The sequence below is a fragment of the Stereum hirsutum genome (assembly GCF_000264905.1).
Source record: "Stereum hirsutum FP-91666 SS1 unplaced genomic scaffold STEHIscaffold_5, whole genome shotgun sequence".
NCBI classification, from domain to species: domain Eukaryota; kingdom Fungi; phylum Basidiomycota; class Agaricomycetes; order Russulales; family Stereaceae; genus Stereum; species Stereum hirsutum.
The window spans coordinates 2369817-2388946 of NW_006763135.1; the positions used below are offsets into that span (position 1 = coordinate 2369817).

The 19130-nt window shown below is 51.0% G+C and overlaps 6 protein-coding genes across 6 annotated transcripts; 3 read left to right on the top strand and 3 right to left on the bottom strand.

Annotated features, from left to right (window-relative positions):
* Nucleotides 1-603: 603 nt before the first annotated feature.
* STEHIDRAFT_77595 (uncharacterized protein) lies at nt 604-1836 on the bottom strand. The gene is made up of 5 exons (XM_007302419.1): nt 1777-1836; nt 1638-1723; nt 1250-1548; nt 1000-1161; nt 604-867 (listed from the first exon to the last, which is right to left on the bottom strand). The coding sequence occupies exons 1-5, from the start codon at nt 1777-1779 to the stop codon at nt 680-682; spliced, it is 738 nt and encodes a 245-aa protein (XP_007302481.1). The 5' UTR covers nt 1780-1836; the 3' UTR covers nt 604-679.
* A 1084-nt stretch (nt 1837-2920) lies between these two features.
* On the top strand, nt 2921-8366 carry STEHIDRAFT_54367 (Sec63-domain-containing protein; the record flags this gene model as incomplete). Its single annotated transcript, XM_007302264.1, has 17 exons — nt 2921-3007; nt 3069-3191; nt 3255-3362; nt 3416-3498; nt 3613-3741; nt 3810-4011; nt 4097-4189; nt 4244-4326; nt 4381-4810; nt 4867-4921; nt 4978-5159; nt 5212-5228; nt 5296-5429; nt 5497-5756; nt 5812-5889; nt 6019-6968; nt 7028-8366. 17 exons carry the CDS (start codon nt 2921-2923, stop codon nt 8364-8366), a joined length of 4353 nt encoding a protein of 1450 aa, XP_007302326.1.
* A 124-nt stretch (nt 8367-8490) lies between these two features.
* On the bottom strand, nt 8491-10243 carry STEHIDRAFT_54103 (PLP-dependent transferase; the record flags this gene model as incomplete). Its single annotated transcript, XM_007302242.1, has 9 exons — nt 8491-8613; nt 8665-8719; nt 8775-8848; nt 8907-9178; nt 9242-9335; nt 9394-9535; nt 9591-9783; nt 9839-10077; nt 10137-10243. 9 exons carry the CDS (start codon nt 10241-10243, stop codon nt 8491-8493), a joined length of 1299 nt encoding a protein of 432 aa, XP_007302304.1.
* Nucleotides 10244-12490: 2247 nt separating this feature from the next.
* On the bottom strand, nt 12491-14411 carry STEHIDRAFT_155877 (uncharacterized protein; the record flags this gene model as incomplete). The annotated part of the gene is made up of 3 exons (XM_007303036.1): nt 12491-12505; nt 12560-14301; nt 14369-14411. 3 exons carry the CDS (start codon nt 14409-14411, stop codon nt 12491-12493), a joined length of 1800 nt encoding a protein of 599 aa, XP_007303098.1.
* A 552-nt stretch (nt 14412-14963) lies between these two features.
* Nucleotides 14964-15977, top strand: STEHIDRAFT_120677 (uncharacterized protein). Its single transcript, XM_007303037.1, has 2 exons — nt 14964-15190; nt 15251-15977. Exon 1 carries the CDS (start codon nt 14996-14998, stop codon nt 15188-15190), a length of 195 nt encoding a protein of 64 aa, XP_007303099.1. The 5' UTR covers nt 14964-14995; the 3' UTR covers nt 15251-15977.
* STEHIDRAFT_55077 (uncharacterized protein) lies at nt 15957-18371 on the top strand (the record flags this gene model as incomplete). Its single annotated transcript, XM_007302308.1, has 11 exons — nt 15957-16374; nt 16427-16531; nt 16596-16701; nt 16752-16804; nt 16871-16967; nt 17023-17064; nt 17128-17588; nt 17640-17688; nt 17741-17805; nt 17867-18172; nt 18238-18371. The coding sequence occupies 11 exons, from the start codon at nt 15957-15959 to the stop codon at nt 18369-18371; spliced, it is 1836 nt and encodes a 611-aa protein (XP_007302370.1).
* Between the last annotated feature and the right edge of the window lie 759 nt (nt 18372-19130).

Consider the following 19130-nt stretch of genomic DNA (forward strand, 5'->3'; position numbering starts at 1 on the left):
ACGATCATGAAATTTACATCACCGTCCGGTCTTGAGAACGATGAAGGTCCAGTGGCGCTACGCTCTAGCGCTGACGTACCGGAGAGTATTGCAGTCAGATTAGTACAGAACACACACAGGCGCCAGCTCGAGCGCTTGTCTCGTTCGAGTGCTTGTGCTTGCCCGGTTCGAACTTACGGCATCACATGGGGTTCGGATTGGGCTTTCTCGAATCTCTCGAATCTGTATCGGTTTGCGAACTCGTTACTGTTTGTGCGATGCTCAGGCGGAGTGGCTCTGACGCGTCGAAGGCCTTTTAGTGTGTACTCTAATATGTATGTAAAGGACGCGGTCTAGGGATGACAGGAGGAAGAATTTGAGAGGCGGAGCCGAAGGAGAAGAAGAGGAAGGTTTCGAAAGAGTGGGAGCATGAGGTGTTGGCGTCACGGTTCCGTGGAGCAAATAGGACCGTCATCGGTTGTGTGGCGATTGACGGTAGAGTAGTAGATAGTTCGACCACGGACTATGTTCTGGCAACTTGACTTCGCCGAGCCTGAAGTCAAGATAACCACGGTTCCGAAGGTGCCACTTCAGCACTCTCGACAAGATGATGATCAAAAAATCCTTTCATAAATTATTTTACCAAATTCCAACGACCTTTACACACTCTCTATACCTTCGAGCACGCTCCCACTCACGGTCATAGCCTCCCATACTTCCTCAACACTCTCGTCTCGACGTCCTCGCCCGCCCACTTGTAAAGCCCTTCAGCGAACTCGAGGTTATCCTTCTCCGCCTTGAACAGTTTGTTGTAGTCTTGTGGTTGGCCGGCGCTGGGCATCGCGGTATTAAAGGGTGTTGCGGCCATGTCCTTGCTTGCGTCGGCAGCTAGGTGAGCAGATAGAGTTGGTTGTCAGAGTTGTGACCGGCGAAGTGGGTGGGTGACGGAGGGGGAAGAGACGAGAGACGCCGGGTGCAGTTTGGTGGCGGAGCAAGGTAAGGTACTATAGTAGTGCTTACAGTTATCGCCACCGAGGATGATTCGGTAAAGACCGTTGAGACCGAGGAAGTTGAGGAAGTACCATGAGAGGGAGGAGACCCATCGTACGTCCATGTCTGGCGTTTCGATACCGCGCTGAAGCATGGACTTGAAGCCGAGCGTAAGTGGGAATGGCAGCTTGACTGTTGACCACGTCCAGTATCACCAGCCGTCAGAAAGTCTCGTACTGCACAGCATAAAAAGTGATGACAGGGGAGTAGAAATACGCACTTAACACGAAACCCTGGAAGAAAAAGTTGATCCAGCCCATAATGACCATCTGCGGCACCATCATCACCATTTGTGTCTTCATGCCCGACATCATACCGTCCATAGCTGCTGGGTCGGATAACGGGTTCGGAGGAGCAGCGGGTGCACCGTCGCCCTTAGGATTGGGAGGCCCGTCTTTCAGGTAGCTGCCGTCGGCGAGGGCTTTGGAGAGGGATGAGGAGATGGAGTGGTAGTAGGTGGGTGGAATTGGGGAGTGTGTGGTTGTAGCACGGAGGATCTGGGCACGGGCAAGAGCGCGTCTGAGGTGCGTTGGAGACCAAAGACGAACGGAGTGAATGGTCAGTCGCGGTTCTGAGTTGTAGGGAACAAGATGTACGGAAAGACTGACTGTTCGCGGATGGCTGCTAGTGGGAGCTTTTTTGGTGGTGTTTGCAGGAGAAGAACGACATAGTGTCGTAGGATACCGACCAATATCTAAACCAAGGTCTCACTTCCTGCGTTTCACAGCACAAGCAACATACGCGTACCATGACAAGCGTGATTGGGAAAAGTACCCAGTCACGAATCTGGGGGTCGAGGTAGAGTGACATCCTGCCAGCAAGCCCAAGTCAGTATAACAACCAAGTCTGAAAAGAAAGCAAACGTACGCGGCCATGGTGAATGCCGTCTACAGTCGGAGTGAAAGCCAAGTGTTGAGTTAGACGCGAGTGATGTGGCCCTTCGCCTTCGTGGCCAGGGGCGGGGAATGCCGCCACACGATCGAAGCTCGGAACCGATCCCATCTTGTGAACAAGTCAGAACTTTGAACTGCTTTGAGCCCCTCGTCGCCACAAAATACCCTACCCTCCGTTTCTCTTTCTTACCACCACCCAAGAGCATGGCACACTTTTCTAGGCATCTTCAATTTTTGGTCGGCTCGTCGAGCGATGCATCGGACGATAGACGCGCTATAGACGAGTGGTCGAGGTGTGTGGTGTACCTTACAATGCCACATCGAGGTTTCTGACTTGTGGCTTCATAGGATCGCATCATCGAGCAAGGGTGAGTGGAGTGTTATAGCCTTGAGGTGCCTTCTTTAGTGCTCAAGCTATTTTCAGGAGAATTTGAAGACCTTGGAGAGGCCAGCGAGCAGGTCGCAATCGACACGGTCCTTGACGTTTATACCTCCACATCGAGAAACGGCATTTCGGTTCAGGATCCAATGCTGTCGAAAATACATGCGTAAGCACCGTCAAACTCTTTCACTTTGCCCATTGTTGATATCTTTATAATCGCATTTGTTTTTCAAGACTTCCTCATGCTTCGACACTCCTTGAATCTATACACTCCGTCCTAGCATCATCACGCCCTCCAGATGATATATCAGCCGAACTATTGGACATGGTTGGATATGACCACATTGAGCTTGTTATGGAGATGCTGGAGAAACGATCTCTGGTCGCGTCCGAGGTATGTCTCAATTCTAGAGGTCGTAGAAGTGATAACCACACTTATAATTCTTTACGTAGCTGGCTTCCTTCATTCGCGGGGATATTACAGTCGAGCCTTCCGTGCATTCACAAGCACATGGGGGCTGGATGGTACTCAATAAAGAGCGTAAGTTTAGCCATCGTACAATTAACCCAAGCTCATTAATTGCTTCGGTCTGCCACAGAGGACAGTAATGTTCCTATGAGTCTTGCTCCTGAAGAAGCACGGAGACGTATGGAAGAACAATTCCGCGCTAATGCTGAGCGACCTCTTTTCACTGGAAATGCAGTACGCTCCGTTCCTTGGGCTCAGGTTATTGGTGTGGGACAGGCTAATATTTGGGCCACAGCTCCCGCCACCTGAAGTTCTACCACATGTCTACAGCTCGTCAGGCATGGCTCAAGGCAATATTCTCTCGCATCTTGGTAGCAAATATATGCTGCCTATGGGTACCACTCGGCATGCCGAAGAAGTGAGACCCATTCTTGCGTCAATGTAAGCGCATATATTGACGGGGACCGGCTGCTGCATGTAGTATTACGACGAAGTGGTCATTCCTCCCGCCAAAGCTGTTCCTCCACGGGTGACGGAGAGGCTGGTTTTTGTGAACGAGCTAGATCCGTTGCCCAGAGGATGTTTCCCGGTAAGCTCCGTCTCTCTTGGGCAGTGGCACCATCGGGCTGAGACAGTGACAAGGGTTACACTTCGTTGAACAGGATACAGTCGATCGTATATCCTACCGCATATCGCTCTAACGAGAATATGCTTGTTTGTGGTAAGTACGAACCCGTTCTATCTGTTCTAGAGTAAAGTTGACGCTTGGTTGGTCAGCTCCAACTGGTGCGGTAAGAGCGACAATCTACAAGAGAGTGGATGACGTTCACTGACTAAAGCATCATGCAGGGTAAAACTGACGTGGCGATGCTTGCCATCCTGCGTATTCTGGACCAGCATCGCAAGGAATCTTCGACATTACCTATCGCACAGACCATCAACAAAGACGACTTCAAGATCATCTACGTGTAAGTCATTCTAACTTGACAATATCATCCTGATCCACGAGCCAGACTAACGAATGACTACCTTCCAGTGCACCCATGAAAGCTCTTGCATCCGAAATCGTCCGCAAGATGGGCAAGCGTCTGCAATGGCTGGGCATCAAGGTCAGAGAACTGACAGGAGACATGCAACTCACCAAGGCGGAGATCGCAGAGACGCAATTGATTGTCACGACACCTGAGAAATGGGATGTAGTCACTAGGAAGCCTACAGGAGAAGGGGAGATTGCATCGGTATGTACTGCAATTTTCCGCTTTACCCTCCTCATCGGTTCAGTGGTGTCGAGTGTTCAAATCTTCTGGATATACTTCTTGGTAGAAAGTCAAGCTGCTGATTATTGATGAAGTTCATCTGCTGAATGAAGAGCGTGGTGCTGTTATCGAGACAATCGTTGCAAGGACTCTGAGACAGGTACGTTAATCTTCGATCACGGATTGCTCAAAATTAAAGCTGACACTGGCATAGGTCGAGTCCAGCCAATCGGTCATCCGCATCGTTGGTCTTAGTGCCACTCTTCCAAATTATATCGATGTGGCCGATTTTCTCAGGTTTCGCCCTCAGTCCTCGCTCACATCTCACCCCAACTGACATGAATCTCCCAGTGTCTCTCGCCAAACCGGGCTCTTCTATTTCGACTCTTCCTTCCGCCCAGTCCCACTCGAACAACACTTCATCGGCGTAAAAGGCAAACCAAACTCCCCCCTATCCCGGAAAAACCTCGACCGCGTCACGTTCGAAAAGGTTGCGGAGCTAGTAAAACAAGGCCACCAGGTCATGGTCTTCGTTCACGCACGTAAAGAGACCGTGAAGACCGCTTTAGCCCTCAAAGAGGCGGCCTTTATGGAGGGAGCCCTGGAAGATTTTAGTTGCGAGGAACATCCTCAGTTTATGTTCTTCAGGAGAGATATCGCAATGTCGAGGAATAAGGAGATGAAGCAGTTGTTTGATAATGGGTTTGGGATCCATCATGCGGGGATGTTGAGGTCGGATAGGAATATGATGGAGAGGATGTTCGAGGCGAGGGCTATCAAGGTATGGTCCTTACATCTGCTATGTTTCGTACAGTTCTATCTGATCAGGTCAAATAGGTGCTTTGCTGTACTGCAACCCTCGCGTGGGGTGTCAACTTGCCTGCACATGCTGGTAAGCTCATTCCGAACGCAGTCTCGAATTTATTCAATTAAGATCTTGTGCCTCAGTCGTCATCAAGGGAACCCAAGTATACGACAGTTCGAAGGGTGCCTTCACCGACTTGTCCGTGCTGGATGTTCTCCAGGTTTTCGGTCGAGCCGGTCGTCCAGGTCTCGAAACAAGTGGAGAGGGATACATCTGTACGACAGACGACAAGCTGACGCATTATCTTGACGCGGTGACCTCCCAGGTATGTTTACTATACATCTCTATCAGATTCGCACAGCTGATAACTCGCACAGAACCCGATTGAGTCTCAGTATGCCAATTTTTTTCTGAGCACCAGTAAGGATGTGCGGCACTAGCTGATACTTTTTTTTGTCTAGGTTCACGCGTGGTATCATCGATTCTATGAACGCCGAAATCGCACTTGGGACCGTGGCAAATGTGAACGAAGGCGTGAAATGGCTGGGATACACATATCTGTTCGTCCGAATGCGGAAAAATCCCTTCCAATACGGTATGCTTCTTTCTTCCTGCCAAGGTATCAAGGTTCTGTTGGTTGGTTGACGACTTTTGTCTCGCAGGTATGGCCAGAGATGAAGTAGTGAACGACCCTTACCTCGGATCTAAGCGCAACAGCCTCGTAAAGGACGCCGCTAAACAACTAATGAAAGCACGCATGATCAACTACGACGAGATAACTGGAGCTTTCACCATCACCGACTTGGGAAGGATCGCGGCTAAGTATTATATTCGGCATGCGTCGATTGAGATTTTCAACGAGAGGTTCCGGCCTAAGATGAGTGAGGCCGATGTACTGGGTATGTTGAGCATGAGTACAGAGGTGGGTGTTCACAGGCATTTAACCGAAAGACTTCTTTACCTAATACTTGGTTCAGTTTGACCAGATCCAGGTCAGAGACACAGAGCTGAAGGAGCTGGAGGCGATGACGCATGACATTCCCTGTGACATCGAGGTGAGTGTCGTCTACAATCACACATTCGGTGTAACTCTGACTAACTTTGGTCTTCAGCGCAAAACCAGCCCGAGCCGCATACGAGTGACCGAGTCTGGTTACGGAAAGGGGAAAGAGTCAAGTCCACAGAGGGGACCCGATATAGACAGTCACGGAAAGGTCAACATCCTCCTCCAAGGCTATATCTCCAGGATCTACGTCGAGGACTTTGCTCTCGTCTCCGACTCTGCATATGTGGCCCAGAATGCCGGACGTATCGTTCGCGCTCTCCTTGAGATCGCCATCAGTCGGAAGTGGGCCAATGCCAGTACGGTCCTCATGGGCATGAGCAAGGCCATCGAGAAACGACTGTGGCCGTTCGATCAGCCTCTCAAGCAGTTTCAGCTCAAACCCGATATCTTCTACGGCCTGGAGCGATGGGCGGATCACTACTCTGTGGCTGAGCTCGCTGCGATGACTGCCGAGGAATTGGGCAAGCTCGTACATCTCAACGCAATACAGGGACAAGCAATGCTCGATGCTGCAAAGCAGTTCCCGACCGTAGAAATCACGTACAATCTACGACCACTAGGGCCCGACGTCCTCAAGATCGCCGTCCGAGTCACTCGTGCGTTTAATTGGAGCACGAAGTTACATGGATCCGTCGAGCCATTCTGGCTTTGGGTCGAAGACGAAGAGGGTGCCACGATACTGCAACTCTCACATCTACTGTTCCGGTCGGCCACGGAGTATTTGGATTTGGCGTTCGTGATCGCTATTCCGAACGGCAAGCCTCCTCCTTCGGTCACCATCCGATTTGTCTCAGATCGGTGGATGGGTGCGGAGGACGAGATTCTAGTACCACTCGACGCACTAAAGATGCCGGTTTACTCGAACAGTCATACGCCACGACTAGACATCCCTTTCCTCAACCTCTCCGTCCTCAGCCCCGTCTTGGCTCCCCTGCTATCGTCTCGCTTGCGCAGTTTCAACGCCATAGAGACGCAGACGTTCTGGTCGTTGGTCAATACCCGCGTGCATGCCCTGTTGTGCTCACCGACAGGCTCAGGTAAAACTACCCTGGCACAAATCACTATCTGGTAAGCTATGTAACTTTTCAGGCTGGTTGATTTCTTGACCGGATCTGTTCGTTCCCCAGGGAGACGTTAGCTCGTTCACCAAATAACGTCTATGTCTTGGTGGTCGTACCCCGAGGCAGCCTCGTATCAGAGTGGATATCCGAGATGCGAGAAGTCACCAGAGCTATGGGATTTTCGATCAACTTCGTCACTGGTTCAAACGTACTTTCCCCTCCAAAGGGAAAGACCATTCGCGTTACAACGCCGCCACACCTCTTATCCGGTCTCAGCCATATAGGAGCCACGACCCCACTGTCTGGGCTACGTCTAGTGGTCTGCGATAACCTTGAACAACTCGATCCTGCCTATGAGCTCGCTGTCTCCCTCCTAATCCACGCCACCCAAACCTCGCCCACCCGCTTCATCGGCATCTCCAACTCTCTAAACGACTCCGCAGACCTAGCAGCATGGCTGCACGTCGACCCGTACGCCCTGCATAGTTTCCGACCACGAGACCGGGACCAGTCTCTAAGCGTCCACACACAAACATTCACCATCCCACAGTCCGCCGCTCTCTTCAAAGCAATGGCCAAACCCGCCCATGCCGCGATCCAATCCATTCCTGGTGGTTCAGCCATAGTGTTCGTACCTTCGAAGGGACAGTGTCGCATGGTAGCCCTGGATATCATCACGCGATGTACGCTCGATACGGAGGCAGAGGGCGGGTACCTCCCTCTTGACGTTTCTCAGGAATACCTCGAGTCAATCACGGCCAGGCTGCAGGATCGTTCGCTGGGAGACTTCGTGGCAAAAGGCGTAGGCATCTTCCATGAAGGAATCTCCAGACCCGATCGGACGTTGATATTGGAGTTATACGTGGAGGGTATTGTCCGTGTCCTTCTCGTCCCGAGAGAGGCGTGTTGGACGTTGCCAGTACGTGCGAGGGTTGTGGTGGTTATGGGAACTCAATATTATCACCTCGAGCGCGATGGGACGGATCGGCAATTGAGAGATTATGATCTTCAGGAGCTCGTGAGGATGCAGGGACGAGCAGTGAGTCATGGGGAGACGGGACGGTTCTTCTTATTCTGTCAGGCGGAGGATAAGGACACGTATAATCGATTCTTGGAGGATGGGTTGCCGTTGGAGTCGAGGCTCAGTACCAGCGGCGGTGAACAAGTTGGCGAGGGCGACAAGACAGACGAGCTGAAGAGGTGGTACAGGCAGCAGAGAGGTAATGGGGCGATTCGGAATAAGTTGGACGCCGTCCAGGCGCTGTCCTTCACTTTCCTGGCGCGGCGACTTGTAACAAATCCTGCCTATTATGACGCGGAGGGTACGAAGAATGAAGCACTTTCGAGGCTTGTGGATAGGCTGGAGGAGGTGGGAGAGGGAGGAGGCGAAGGATCAAGACAATAATAGCATTAGCAATAACGAGGACTCTTATACATCTACACTGTAATACAACCCTGCATGTGCACAAGATCTATGTATAGAGCTGGTTCAGGATTTATTGCTTTCTAGCACCCAAGGCTGAGCTACCTCAGACGAGGAACTTCTTCAGGTTCTGTAACCTGTCGGAGGCAGCTCTCAAGGTATCGAGGTCCTTGCAGAAGGCGAAACGACCGAAACGTTCTCCGATGTTTGTATGTTCCTCGCAGTAGAACTAATAGTTTGTTAAGCAAAATATTTCGGGTAACCGGTGGAATGTGCTCACTTCGCTGACCGGGATGGAGGATACACCGACTTCCATGGCGATGAACCAGCAGGCTCTGTGACAGAAAGTTTAGCGGACTCGGTGCATGAAAGTGTCGCGTTTAAACGCACTTGAAGTCACGTCCCCTGCCTTGCACACTCGGCGGGAAGGGGTAGTCTTCAGGGAACTTAACGTCCGAAATATCCTATGTGAAGAAGTTAGCACTAATAATACTGCGACGATAGAGCAAAGTATTAGCGTACTAGTAGGATGAAGTAGGTCCCTTCAGGCAACGTGAACTTCATGCCGAGCTTCCTGAACGCATCGACAATAACGTCTCGCCTCTCTTCATACTCCTGTACCTGCTTCTCCCAGTATCCATTCTTGCTCGCCTGTTCGAGACCAGAGGCAGCGGCTTCTTGCAGGGGAGAATTCGAGCAGAAGACGATGCGGGTGGAGGCAGCGAGGGTGGGTTGGATGATGCTTTGGGGACCGATGAGCCAGCCGATACGCCAGCCAGTTGCGGCAAAGGATTCTAGGCAGGAATGTAGTTTCAGGCTTTGATGGTCGGCGGTTCCATGAGAAAGAGGAAACTTACTGCCGGCAGAACCCACGGTGACCGTCCGCTCCCACATTCCCGGAAGTGTGGCAATCCGGACGTGGTCCTTCTTGTCGAAGACAAGGCAATCGTACTGGATGCCCGGTCATTGAGCACATATGTCATGTATTCAGTTAAGAAAGTGTACGCACCACTTCATCGGACATGACTAGAAGATTGAACTCTTTCGCGATGTCTGCGATCTTCTCAAGCTCTGCTCGGGTGAAAACCTTGCCGACCGGGTTGTGCGGTGTGTTGACAATGATCATCTTCGTTCGTGGTGTGATGGCACGCCTAAATTTGCAGCATAAACGGCCGCATCCCGCCGCAGAAAGATGGGCTCACACACCTGAGCTCAGCGAAGTCAATCTTCCAGTCATCACTAGTCGAGTTTTCCTTAGAATGTGCGGGTGGGTGCAAGGGAACGTAGACCGGCTTTCCTCCGTTGAAGGTCACAGATGGAAGGTATTGATCGAAGAAAGGCTCAAAGAGGATGACCTCATCCCCTTGCTCCAAGAACGCAGTGAACACGGAGTATTGGCCTGGGCATCAACTCATGAGCAATGCTTCACTACCAGAATCAGGTTCACAGCACACCTTCGTTGGCACCACTTGTGACCAGGATTTCCTGTTCAACATCCAGCTCTTTGCCAAACGCTTCGCTATAGTGGGCCTTGATCGCTTGCCGTAAGCGAATACGACCCTTCGGGTGAGAGTAGTGGTTGGGTGCGACAGTGTTAAGGGCTTCTTCTGCAGCTCTGGTGACCCACGTCGGTGGAGCAAAGTTCATGTAGCCTTGTCCAAGGTTTATACAGTCACCAGGCAAGTTGGCAGCGCTGTGATCGCTCACGGTGAATATTCCGGAGGCGACCAGATAGACTGGAGTATGACTCACTTGAAGATGGACCATACATCCTGTGCCAATGCACGACCTTCTCTCAGCCGCGATGAGAACAGAACGGGACCTCTGGGAGGCTCATGGGGGTTTTGGGCTGTAGACATTGTGGCGAAGAGTCTGGAAGAGCGAAGGAAGGAAGATGGACGACTTGTCAGCAAAGTCCGCAACATTCCCTGCTCGGTCGGCTTTTTAGATGATACAAGATGGTATACTGCCCGACTTACCACTGATGCCGCCAAGATAGTGAGCAGAAGGAAGGGGACGAGATGATCGTCTGCCGATTGGGAGGTCAACAAGTGGCGAATTGGTGGACGCTGATGACGAGGACTTGCGCAAGAGGATTTAAAGGGGATTTGAGAGCGCTTGCAGAACGTCGGAGGCAAGTTTCCTGGCTACCTTCCGAGCCGTAATCGGGCCTTCCGATACATCATGCATCAGATAGGACGGCTTCAGCGAACTTTCGGTTCAAAAAGATAGAGGTACACAGCAGCAGATAGCTAACACCGTAGTTTCATGTCCTTTATACTATGTTTGCGGTGTTGAATACTGTATATCGCCGCATAGATGTCATGGAGAACGTCAGTGTCTACCTCTATCCTCCGTTCTTATATACACCACTGGCCGGCTCGGATCATGACTTCGTTCTGCAGATATCGCCTCTGACTTGCACCCAAATGGGATGGAATCCGTTATAATATGAAATTTAGCAGGATACTCACTCCGGCCTTTGCCGTTACAGTCTTCCAAACCATGCCCAGCGCTGCAGGGCGTTTTGGGACCTCGTCAGACCAACATTGTTTATATAAACTGCCCTTTCGGGCCCTACCCTGGTCCCTTTAGCTATCAGTAATAGAAACTATATTGATGGACTTTGGATGCTAATCTGACGGTAAACTCGCGCAGGGCTCCGCTACGCTCCGCCCCGCGTACTAAAAAAACCTTGAAGTTTACCAGTCGTTCTGTGTTCTGGGGGCCGAAGGGAAGGAAATACTCTACTTCAGGATTATGCCTCTCCTGATGTACATCGGGCTATATCCCACATAGAATGTGGCACCGGGACATGCAATATTGTCTATATTATACTATATACTAGTACACTGACAACTGGAACGAAGATGCCGACCTCTGTGGACCGCCTGCCCACCCTCCTTGCCGGGGCGATCCACAGATGTTGGCCTCTTTTCCAATCGAGTCATGCAGATGCAGTATTTATTCAAGTAGGGGTGTATTGGGAATGCACGAACATCGGCCTTATTTATGAGCTCGAGACGACGAGAGTGGAGGAGGATGGAAGGCCGGCCGGCCGTGTGGCCAATTGCAACGTGTGGCAAGCACGCGAGTAGTGCGGTCTGGGCGCATGGGAAGTGCCGATCGGAACGAGACTAACTATGTCTGGCTGTTTGACGAAAATTAGCTGCTAACAGACCTTGTCCCCTAAAGGGACCAGGAATATTTTAAAAAATAGCCATTTTCAAGCCCGATGTGATCAAGGCAACCCATCCTTGTGTCCCATGTATGGGCCCATCAGGACCATCTCAAGGCTCGGAGTATTTGTTTTGTTTGGTCGATCCCTCCCCTGTACGCTTGCTGTCCTTTGTCCGAGATCCATAGGACGTTGACGGGCTGCCACGCTGGTAGATACCTGTCGATGTTCCCCGCTCAAAATCGAGGTGACGGTGTCGTCTATTCTTGTCTATCGCCCAATAACACGTGTACCACTAGGACACTCGCTCGCCACATTGACGCAGCCACTTACTCAGTTATTGCTCCGATACCTCTCTATTATTGTCACGATATCTCTCATGGTTTGTTCTTGTATCTTTCTGCGTGGTAGCGATGAGAGTCGCGTGGCGCATGTCGACATTCTCCGCGGCGCCCAAGACTTACCATGCAGGCTGGGCGACGCAGTTGATCTTCTGCTTCATGACCTCCGAACAATGTGGGTGAGTGAGACAGAATGGACAAGAGGAGAAATAGCATTGATTCACGTTGACTTGGGTTTATGCGAGATTTAACGTCCGTACCGCTCGAGGCACATAGCCGCTACCATGTATATATAACTCCGTAAGTACCGCTTTCTGACCACACTCGTCTTTCTCCTCGGGCTGCGCTCGTGGTTAGATCGACGATAGCAGAGGGCACACAGTGGTTGCATAACTCCGTCGATGTTCTCAGATGGGGTTTGAAGCGTGCATCCGCAGTCTTCATTTGAGTTAAGTAACTCTCGATGCGTATTATTACTGCAGCGATAGGAAGGGCGACATGAGTGACATGAACGTAGACAGACCTAGGTTACGTGAAGTCAGGCTTGTAGGCTTACAATAGTAGCTTTCCTCCTATCTTCGCTTTACCTAGAACTCAAACTCCTGTGAAGGTGATCAGCGTTAAAGCCGCGTGAACAATGGTACTAGAATTCTCACATTCAAACCTGAGGAGAAATACTCCTCCATATTATCTTTCTGTAGCGGCTGAAAGTCTTCCTCCTCCGACCAGTACTCTGAAGAGCTCCCAAGCGATATTTCCGACGGTACATAATCGCCGTCGTCGTAGTCGTCACTCCCATCAGAGGACGAGTCAGACAACTCGTCCATCAAAATGGCGAGGAATGTGGATGTTTCATCTTCGTACCCGCCATTGACGATTCGTGCGACAGCTTCCTCGTTGCCTTCCGCGTTTGCTCTCGGTGATTCCTCGTCTTCCGCATTCTCCAACTCATCGGTCAAATGTATTGACTCCGTCTCATCAATGAGACCACCTACAAACAGAGACTGATCGTGTTCAAAGTTCGCTTTCAAGGAATTCGAAGTCTCGATGATCCCGACCGAGTCGGCAAGGGTCCAAAAGGTAGGGAGCTCGGCCACCGCTGAAGAGCGACGAGGGGGAAATAACGCCGGAAGGTGGAGGAAGAAGTTCAGAGATGAGTCCAGCCGTCTACATCCCTCGAGAACAAGCGGCGACGAACGCATGCCTGTAACGAGACCTCGAAGGCCTTCGTCATCGATATCATCGTGGATATGGGCTGGCGATACCCACATGTCAACCCATTTGAGGGTGGGATGGTGATGGAGCGAAAGGAAGGGGATGGCAGTGGATAGTGGTGCGATGAAATGCTCGAGTGATGGACAAAAGTCGATGAGAGGCTGAAAGTGATCGTGTCGCCATAAAGTCTCCCAGTGCCATGCGTGGCGTGACCCGCTGGCGACTTCATCATAATCCGGCTCGTTTGTCTTGTCTGCGAGATGAAGGTAGCGTAGATGGTCGCCTGTTAGCGACAGAATGACAAGAATCTGTGCAGAAATGTCTCTATAATTGTATTGCTCGTATGGAATCCTCTGTGGTGGCCTCACTAAACATATCGTGAGCGACAGGATTTGAGGGTTGACGAATGACTCAATGATGTTCGAAAGGACCTTGGCGCCATTTTGGGACCATACAAAGAGAGATAATTGACGCAGGGCAGGGAGGTGAAGAGATTGTGAGGTAGTTAAATCAGCGGTCTGCCTTGCCGAGGTATTGGGGAACGATAACGTAAGGGACGTGAGGTTGTTGACGCTCGACAACGCTTTGAAGAGTCTACGATGCTCCTCTGTAGACCCTGCGCAGTCTATGCTAAGTTGTAGATCGGACAGCTGGGCTGAGGAATGGGATACCCAGAGCTGCCAAAGAGGCAATGCACAGCCCGAGAAGTCATCAATGGTGATTTTCAAGCTTTTCAACCAAAGACAGCGAGTGATGATTTCGTCGAGATATCGCTGGGCCACGCGGACACCGTCGACTGGAATGAGAGCTTGAACTGATATGCTGCGTACTAGTGGGCAGAAAACGGTCGGATTGGCGGCCAGAGTTGAATAAAATGCCGGGAGTTCTGTAAGAGAGTTAAACTCGATACGGGCGTACAAAAAACGCAGAGCGATTTCGCGCCACCCGTGGCAGACCTCAGTAAGAGCTCGCGCAGTTCGTCGCGAGTTTCTCCAAGTAGACAGCGGCCCCCAGCCATATGAGACGTTTATCTCGGCTTTGTCGATGAAGGTTGCTAAGGCGAAGATGTTCTCCAATATCTCTATCGGAACCTCGACAGATGTGGTGAGTGCTCTAGGGGAGCGACCCTGGTCGATTCTGTCTTCGAGTAAACCAGCGACGTCAGAAGAAGGTTGAAAGGACGCTGGCCAACAATGTAGGCGTCAGTGATCATGTTCTGACCGGATCAGTCTTCTGGAGCGCTCACTCACTATGCATAATGGACAAAGGCTCGCGCTTTACACGGAGAGTCATGCTGTGAGTATTGGAAGCCATCGGAATTTGAAGAAGTTAATTCGTAATCAGACTATCTTTGTCGGCGGTTTGTGTAGAGCGAGGATGTTGGAAGTGATGAAGATAGGCGGTCTGCCTTTCTGTCTCGCTTTCGCAGACACCAGCGCGTAATAGTACGACAGAAACATAAATTTCAAAGAGACAGGGTGGGGAAACCGGGCATTGCCGCGCCACCTTCCGATCCCATCTCAGGCTGGATGAACGTCGTAGCGGCGGAGGAAACCACCTTAGCCAGTACTCGTACATCCAAGACTCACAGCGTGGACCGTACCAGGGAGATCGCTACTTGCACACAATACAAGAACTTGATTCTGCCGGCTTATCAATCTTGCTTGCCTTCCAACTTACTTCGGAATATCTTCAACCTTGCCTACTCGTCCTTGCTCTCCGTCTTCCCATAATTCCAATTTTGTCATCGGAGAGTATGGTTGATCATCACTTACTCAAACTCAAGGTGGTGATACCGTCTAATCTTGCGTATCGCAGAATAACACGTGTATGACGTTTGGTTCTGTCAAACTTGCCACCCACAGTTCATGGCATAGATGAAACCATCGCTCAGCTCCTGGACCTCGCTGCTCCTCGCTATCGCTCAGGAGTACACCTTCTATCTTTCTGCATGGTCGTCGTGTGAATCTCGTGGTTCTTCTTGGCATTTTTGCGGTGTTCAAGGCTTGTCATGCACGCTGGAGTCGTTCTTCAACACATTGGCGGGCTTGGGGCATTGTAGTAAGCGGTAGGTGAGTGAGACGGATTGGACGAGAGGGGAAATAGTGTTCGCTGACCTTCTCCGCTTTTAGCGATTCTCGACGACCGGTTCATACAACATTCACTGCCCATCTGGCCCGAAGCATATAATCTTTGTCACATTTAGCCTCATATCGCCTCCTGACCGAGCTCAACATCGACGGGTACCCATCCTCCATCTGCGATAATAGATCGAAGCCAACAGCGAGCACACAATGACTACACTGTAATTCGTAATGTCCGATTGTGTTTGAGGCTTTCGAAACGAGCTCTTCGATGCGCGGTTGGACTGCTATTTTAGGATCCGACACACGACCGACGAGCGTCCGGTAATGGCTGGTACTGGTTGAAGCTCGGATGTCTTCACTGTATCAGTATTGGTTGGGACGTCATATGTGCATCTCTGGTCTTCGTACTGTTAGGCAGTTGGGGACGGATCTCTACTCAATTGTCCCGAACTTATCGAGTCTGATTCCCCGTAACGCTCTATTTGCAGCTTGCGCCTTCTAGCGCCTCATCCATTGGTCGCTTCCACATGCTCGACTTTCTCAACCACTTGCATATCCTCGGCTCACCGATTCACGTATGTCAGCCTATTCGTCGAGCCGCATGACGATTAGACACTGCGAGGTCCACAGAAGATGGGGTATTGGTCCGATCTAAAATAGGGATGCCCTCCGTATTAAAACCTGGGCTGCTGTGCGCAATGTTTCGGTGTTCCTCCTCCTACGTTCTGTGGCAGAAATTGTAGTCGCCGCCATGGGATACAATCACTCTTTCATCCGCCCTCGCCACACTTCTCCATCTGCCGCCGACCTTCTACTGAAAGCCCAGGAGCAGCGGATCTATGTACGGCAGTTTTGGATCTTCATCGCTTCAGTGATCGCCGTATTGGCTTTCTTCCACTGGACATCTGTGCTCTGGTCGCTGATATGGGGGCCTACGACCACCGCTCACCACACATCGGAGAAAGAGAAGTACGAACCGGAGGTGGAGAAGCAGATTCGGGTGGGGAGACGTTCTTGGCGGCACTTGCCTGCTGCGACTGCTTCTGCCTTTAGGATCATCGCGTTTCGATGGACCATCCCTATCGGTTTCAAAGCTGTTTCATCGGTTTCGGAGTTGGTCTTCATCATTTCCTATATTGTGGCCCTTCTTGTATGGCTGTTGGTTAACAGTGCGTTGTTGTTTTCCATCTATGTTGGCCGTCTCCTGACAGATGTCCTTAGCGCGAGATCTTACGACTATGTTTTGGGAGGATCGCGCAGCTCATCTCGCCTCCAGTAATCTTGCACTCGTGGTCGCCTTGGCAGGGAAGAACAATATCATCTCTTGTCCGTCCTTTCTAAGTACTTCGCTTCGTTTCACGTACTCACACTGTCTTTCCTCGTGTGTCAGTTTTTACCGGAGTCGGACATGAAAAGCTCAATGTGCTCCACCGTGCGGCGGCGCGTACTTGTCTCATCCTTCTGTGGATGCATGCTATTGCACATGTCGCCTCTGGGTAAGTTCGGCGACTCTCTTACCCTGCACACTTTTGATCTCGCCCGACAGCCTTCCCGAAATCTTTGATTTCACGCATGATTGGATGATATTCGGTGTCATTGGTACGTTCTATCTCGCCTTGCGCGGGCCAGGTTGTGGCTGATTTTTATCGCCATGCTATTGCCCAGGCTTGACTGCCTTCACAATGGCCACCATTCTTTCCATTCGCCCGATTCGTCAGACGGCTTTTGAATTCTTCTTGATTTCACATATTATCTTTATTGCGTAAGCTCATTCACCGATATCACCGTGCTCAAGGCCTTCTGACCTTTCTTCTTAGCATCTTCTTGATTTTCGGTGTACTCCACACCAGAGCTGTCGAGTACGTGCTATATCTTCCTCTAATCTCTCAACTGCGAACGGAAATTAATCGGGACTCCTATAGCTTCGATGACTATATTTGGCCCGCCCTCATTCTCTGGGCAGTTGACCGCTCTGCGCGCCTGGTGCGCGTCGTTTGGAATGGTCGGGTCTGGTACGGCTTCTCCCAACCCTCTTGTGAAGCTACCGTCGAGCTCCTTTCCAAGGACACCATTCGTCTCACAATGCGCCGTAACATCTCGTGGAAGCCTGGACAACATGCATATGTTATTCTGCCCACCGTTAGCTCTCTGCCCACCGAGGCGCATCCGTTCACGATTGCCAGCATCCCTGATAATGTGGACGGAACGCAAAGCGAGAAGGAGAAGGACGTGGTGTTTATTATTAGAGGAAGGGATGGCTTCACGGGGAGATTGAGGGAGCATGCTTCTAAGAGCGGAGTGTGCACCGTGTCCGCGATGCTGGATGGGCCGTACGGGTGCCCGCCTGATCTGAAGATGTTCTCGACCTCCGTTTTGATTGCGGGTATGTTCTGGAATGCATGAGTGCCGTGACATCTTCTGACTGTATGTATAGGTGGATCTGGGGTCTCATATACCTTACCACTACTTATGGAAACTATCCGGTAAGCACCCCTCGTAAATACACCCCAGGATCTCATAGTGACATGACGATAGTCTTGCCGCAGCACGAAAGTCCGCCACTCGCCGCTTAGTCTTTGTTTGGGCTATTCGTGACTCGAGTGAGTTCTCTCCACTTCTCGTTACATGATCTTCGTCGATACTTATCACTCCTTTGTGCAGGTCACATCGCCTGGATATCATCGCTCATCTCAAAGGCCCTTACCGCCGTACCTTCTTCTCTTTCCATCGAGATTTCAATTTACATTACAGGCCGCCGAAGTCCCGTCCAACTTCCCGCAGTGGTCTATCGCGAGGCTACCTCTCTCACCATACCCTCTATCAATGGACAGTCGTCGAGCGATCAGCTGGATGGAAAGATCGGCCTTCCGGTATACGACGCATTGAAGGTGATTTATGGCAGGCCCGATATTGAGAAGATTTTGGGTGAAGAGGTTGGCAGTGCGACTGGGCCTGTGTCCGTTGATGGTAAGTTTCTCGAACAAATATCATCTTCGATCGAACGACTGATACATTACTACATCGCTCTGCAGTCGCTGGCCCTTCTGCTTTGGCTCAATCCGTGAGGGGTGCGCTGCGGGCAGGTATCGCTGGCCCAATGGGCGTGCTCAAGGGTTCCCCCTCGGTTACACTCCATGTTGAGACGTTTGGGATGGTGAAAGGATGACGAACACGGTGGTTTCGTTCCTGTTTGTATCGATATGCGTTCCTGCCCTCTACGCTACAATCATAGAATATTATATTACCTTGAACAATTTCCGGGAGAACCTGTCGATCACGTAACACGTTTCTATTGAATTGTCTTGTGGTTCAACTAGGTGGCACTCGTGATGGCCAGACGCCACATCTCGGCGAAAGTAGGGGTGCAGGCAAGTCCGATACACTCGCGTGTTGGTCGCGTGGCGTGATCAAGCGGAAGCGAAAGGGCGCGTGCCAATTTGAGTGTTGTTTTCGGAGGTCGTGTCTTTCCGTGTTATCTTCTCAAAGAAACACATTGACTTTGGTCGTTTGCTCAGGACACCTAAGGTTCGTTTGGTATCGATTGAATAACATATTTAAATTCCTGATATTGATAGAAATTGTTTAGCGAACATCTGAGCAGCCGGGATGGACGCCGACCTCTCTACAGCACCTTCCCATGAAATTCGCAACGGAGACGACTCCGACTCCGACGACGAGCCGTTTGTCTATCCGGAGGACCCATCGACTAACACAGTCAATGGTGCCGAAGACGAGGAGTCGGACGATGAACCATTCGTTTACCCCGATACGGATGGGGATGCAGACACGAACACGACCGCCGCCACTGAACAAACTAAACCAACAAATGGCGTTTCGCCTTCACCTCCCTCGGGATCCGACTCGCACTCTGTTGCAGCTGTACCCACTTCTGCTTCGTCTCAGTCTCAGCCGTCGCCGGCACAGC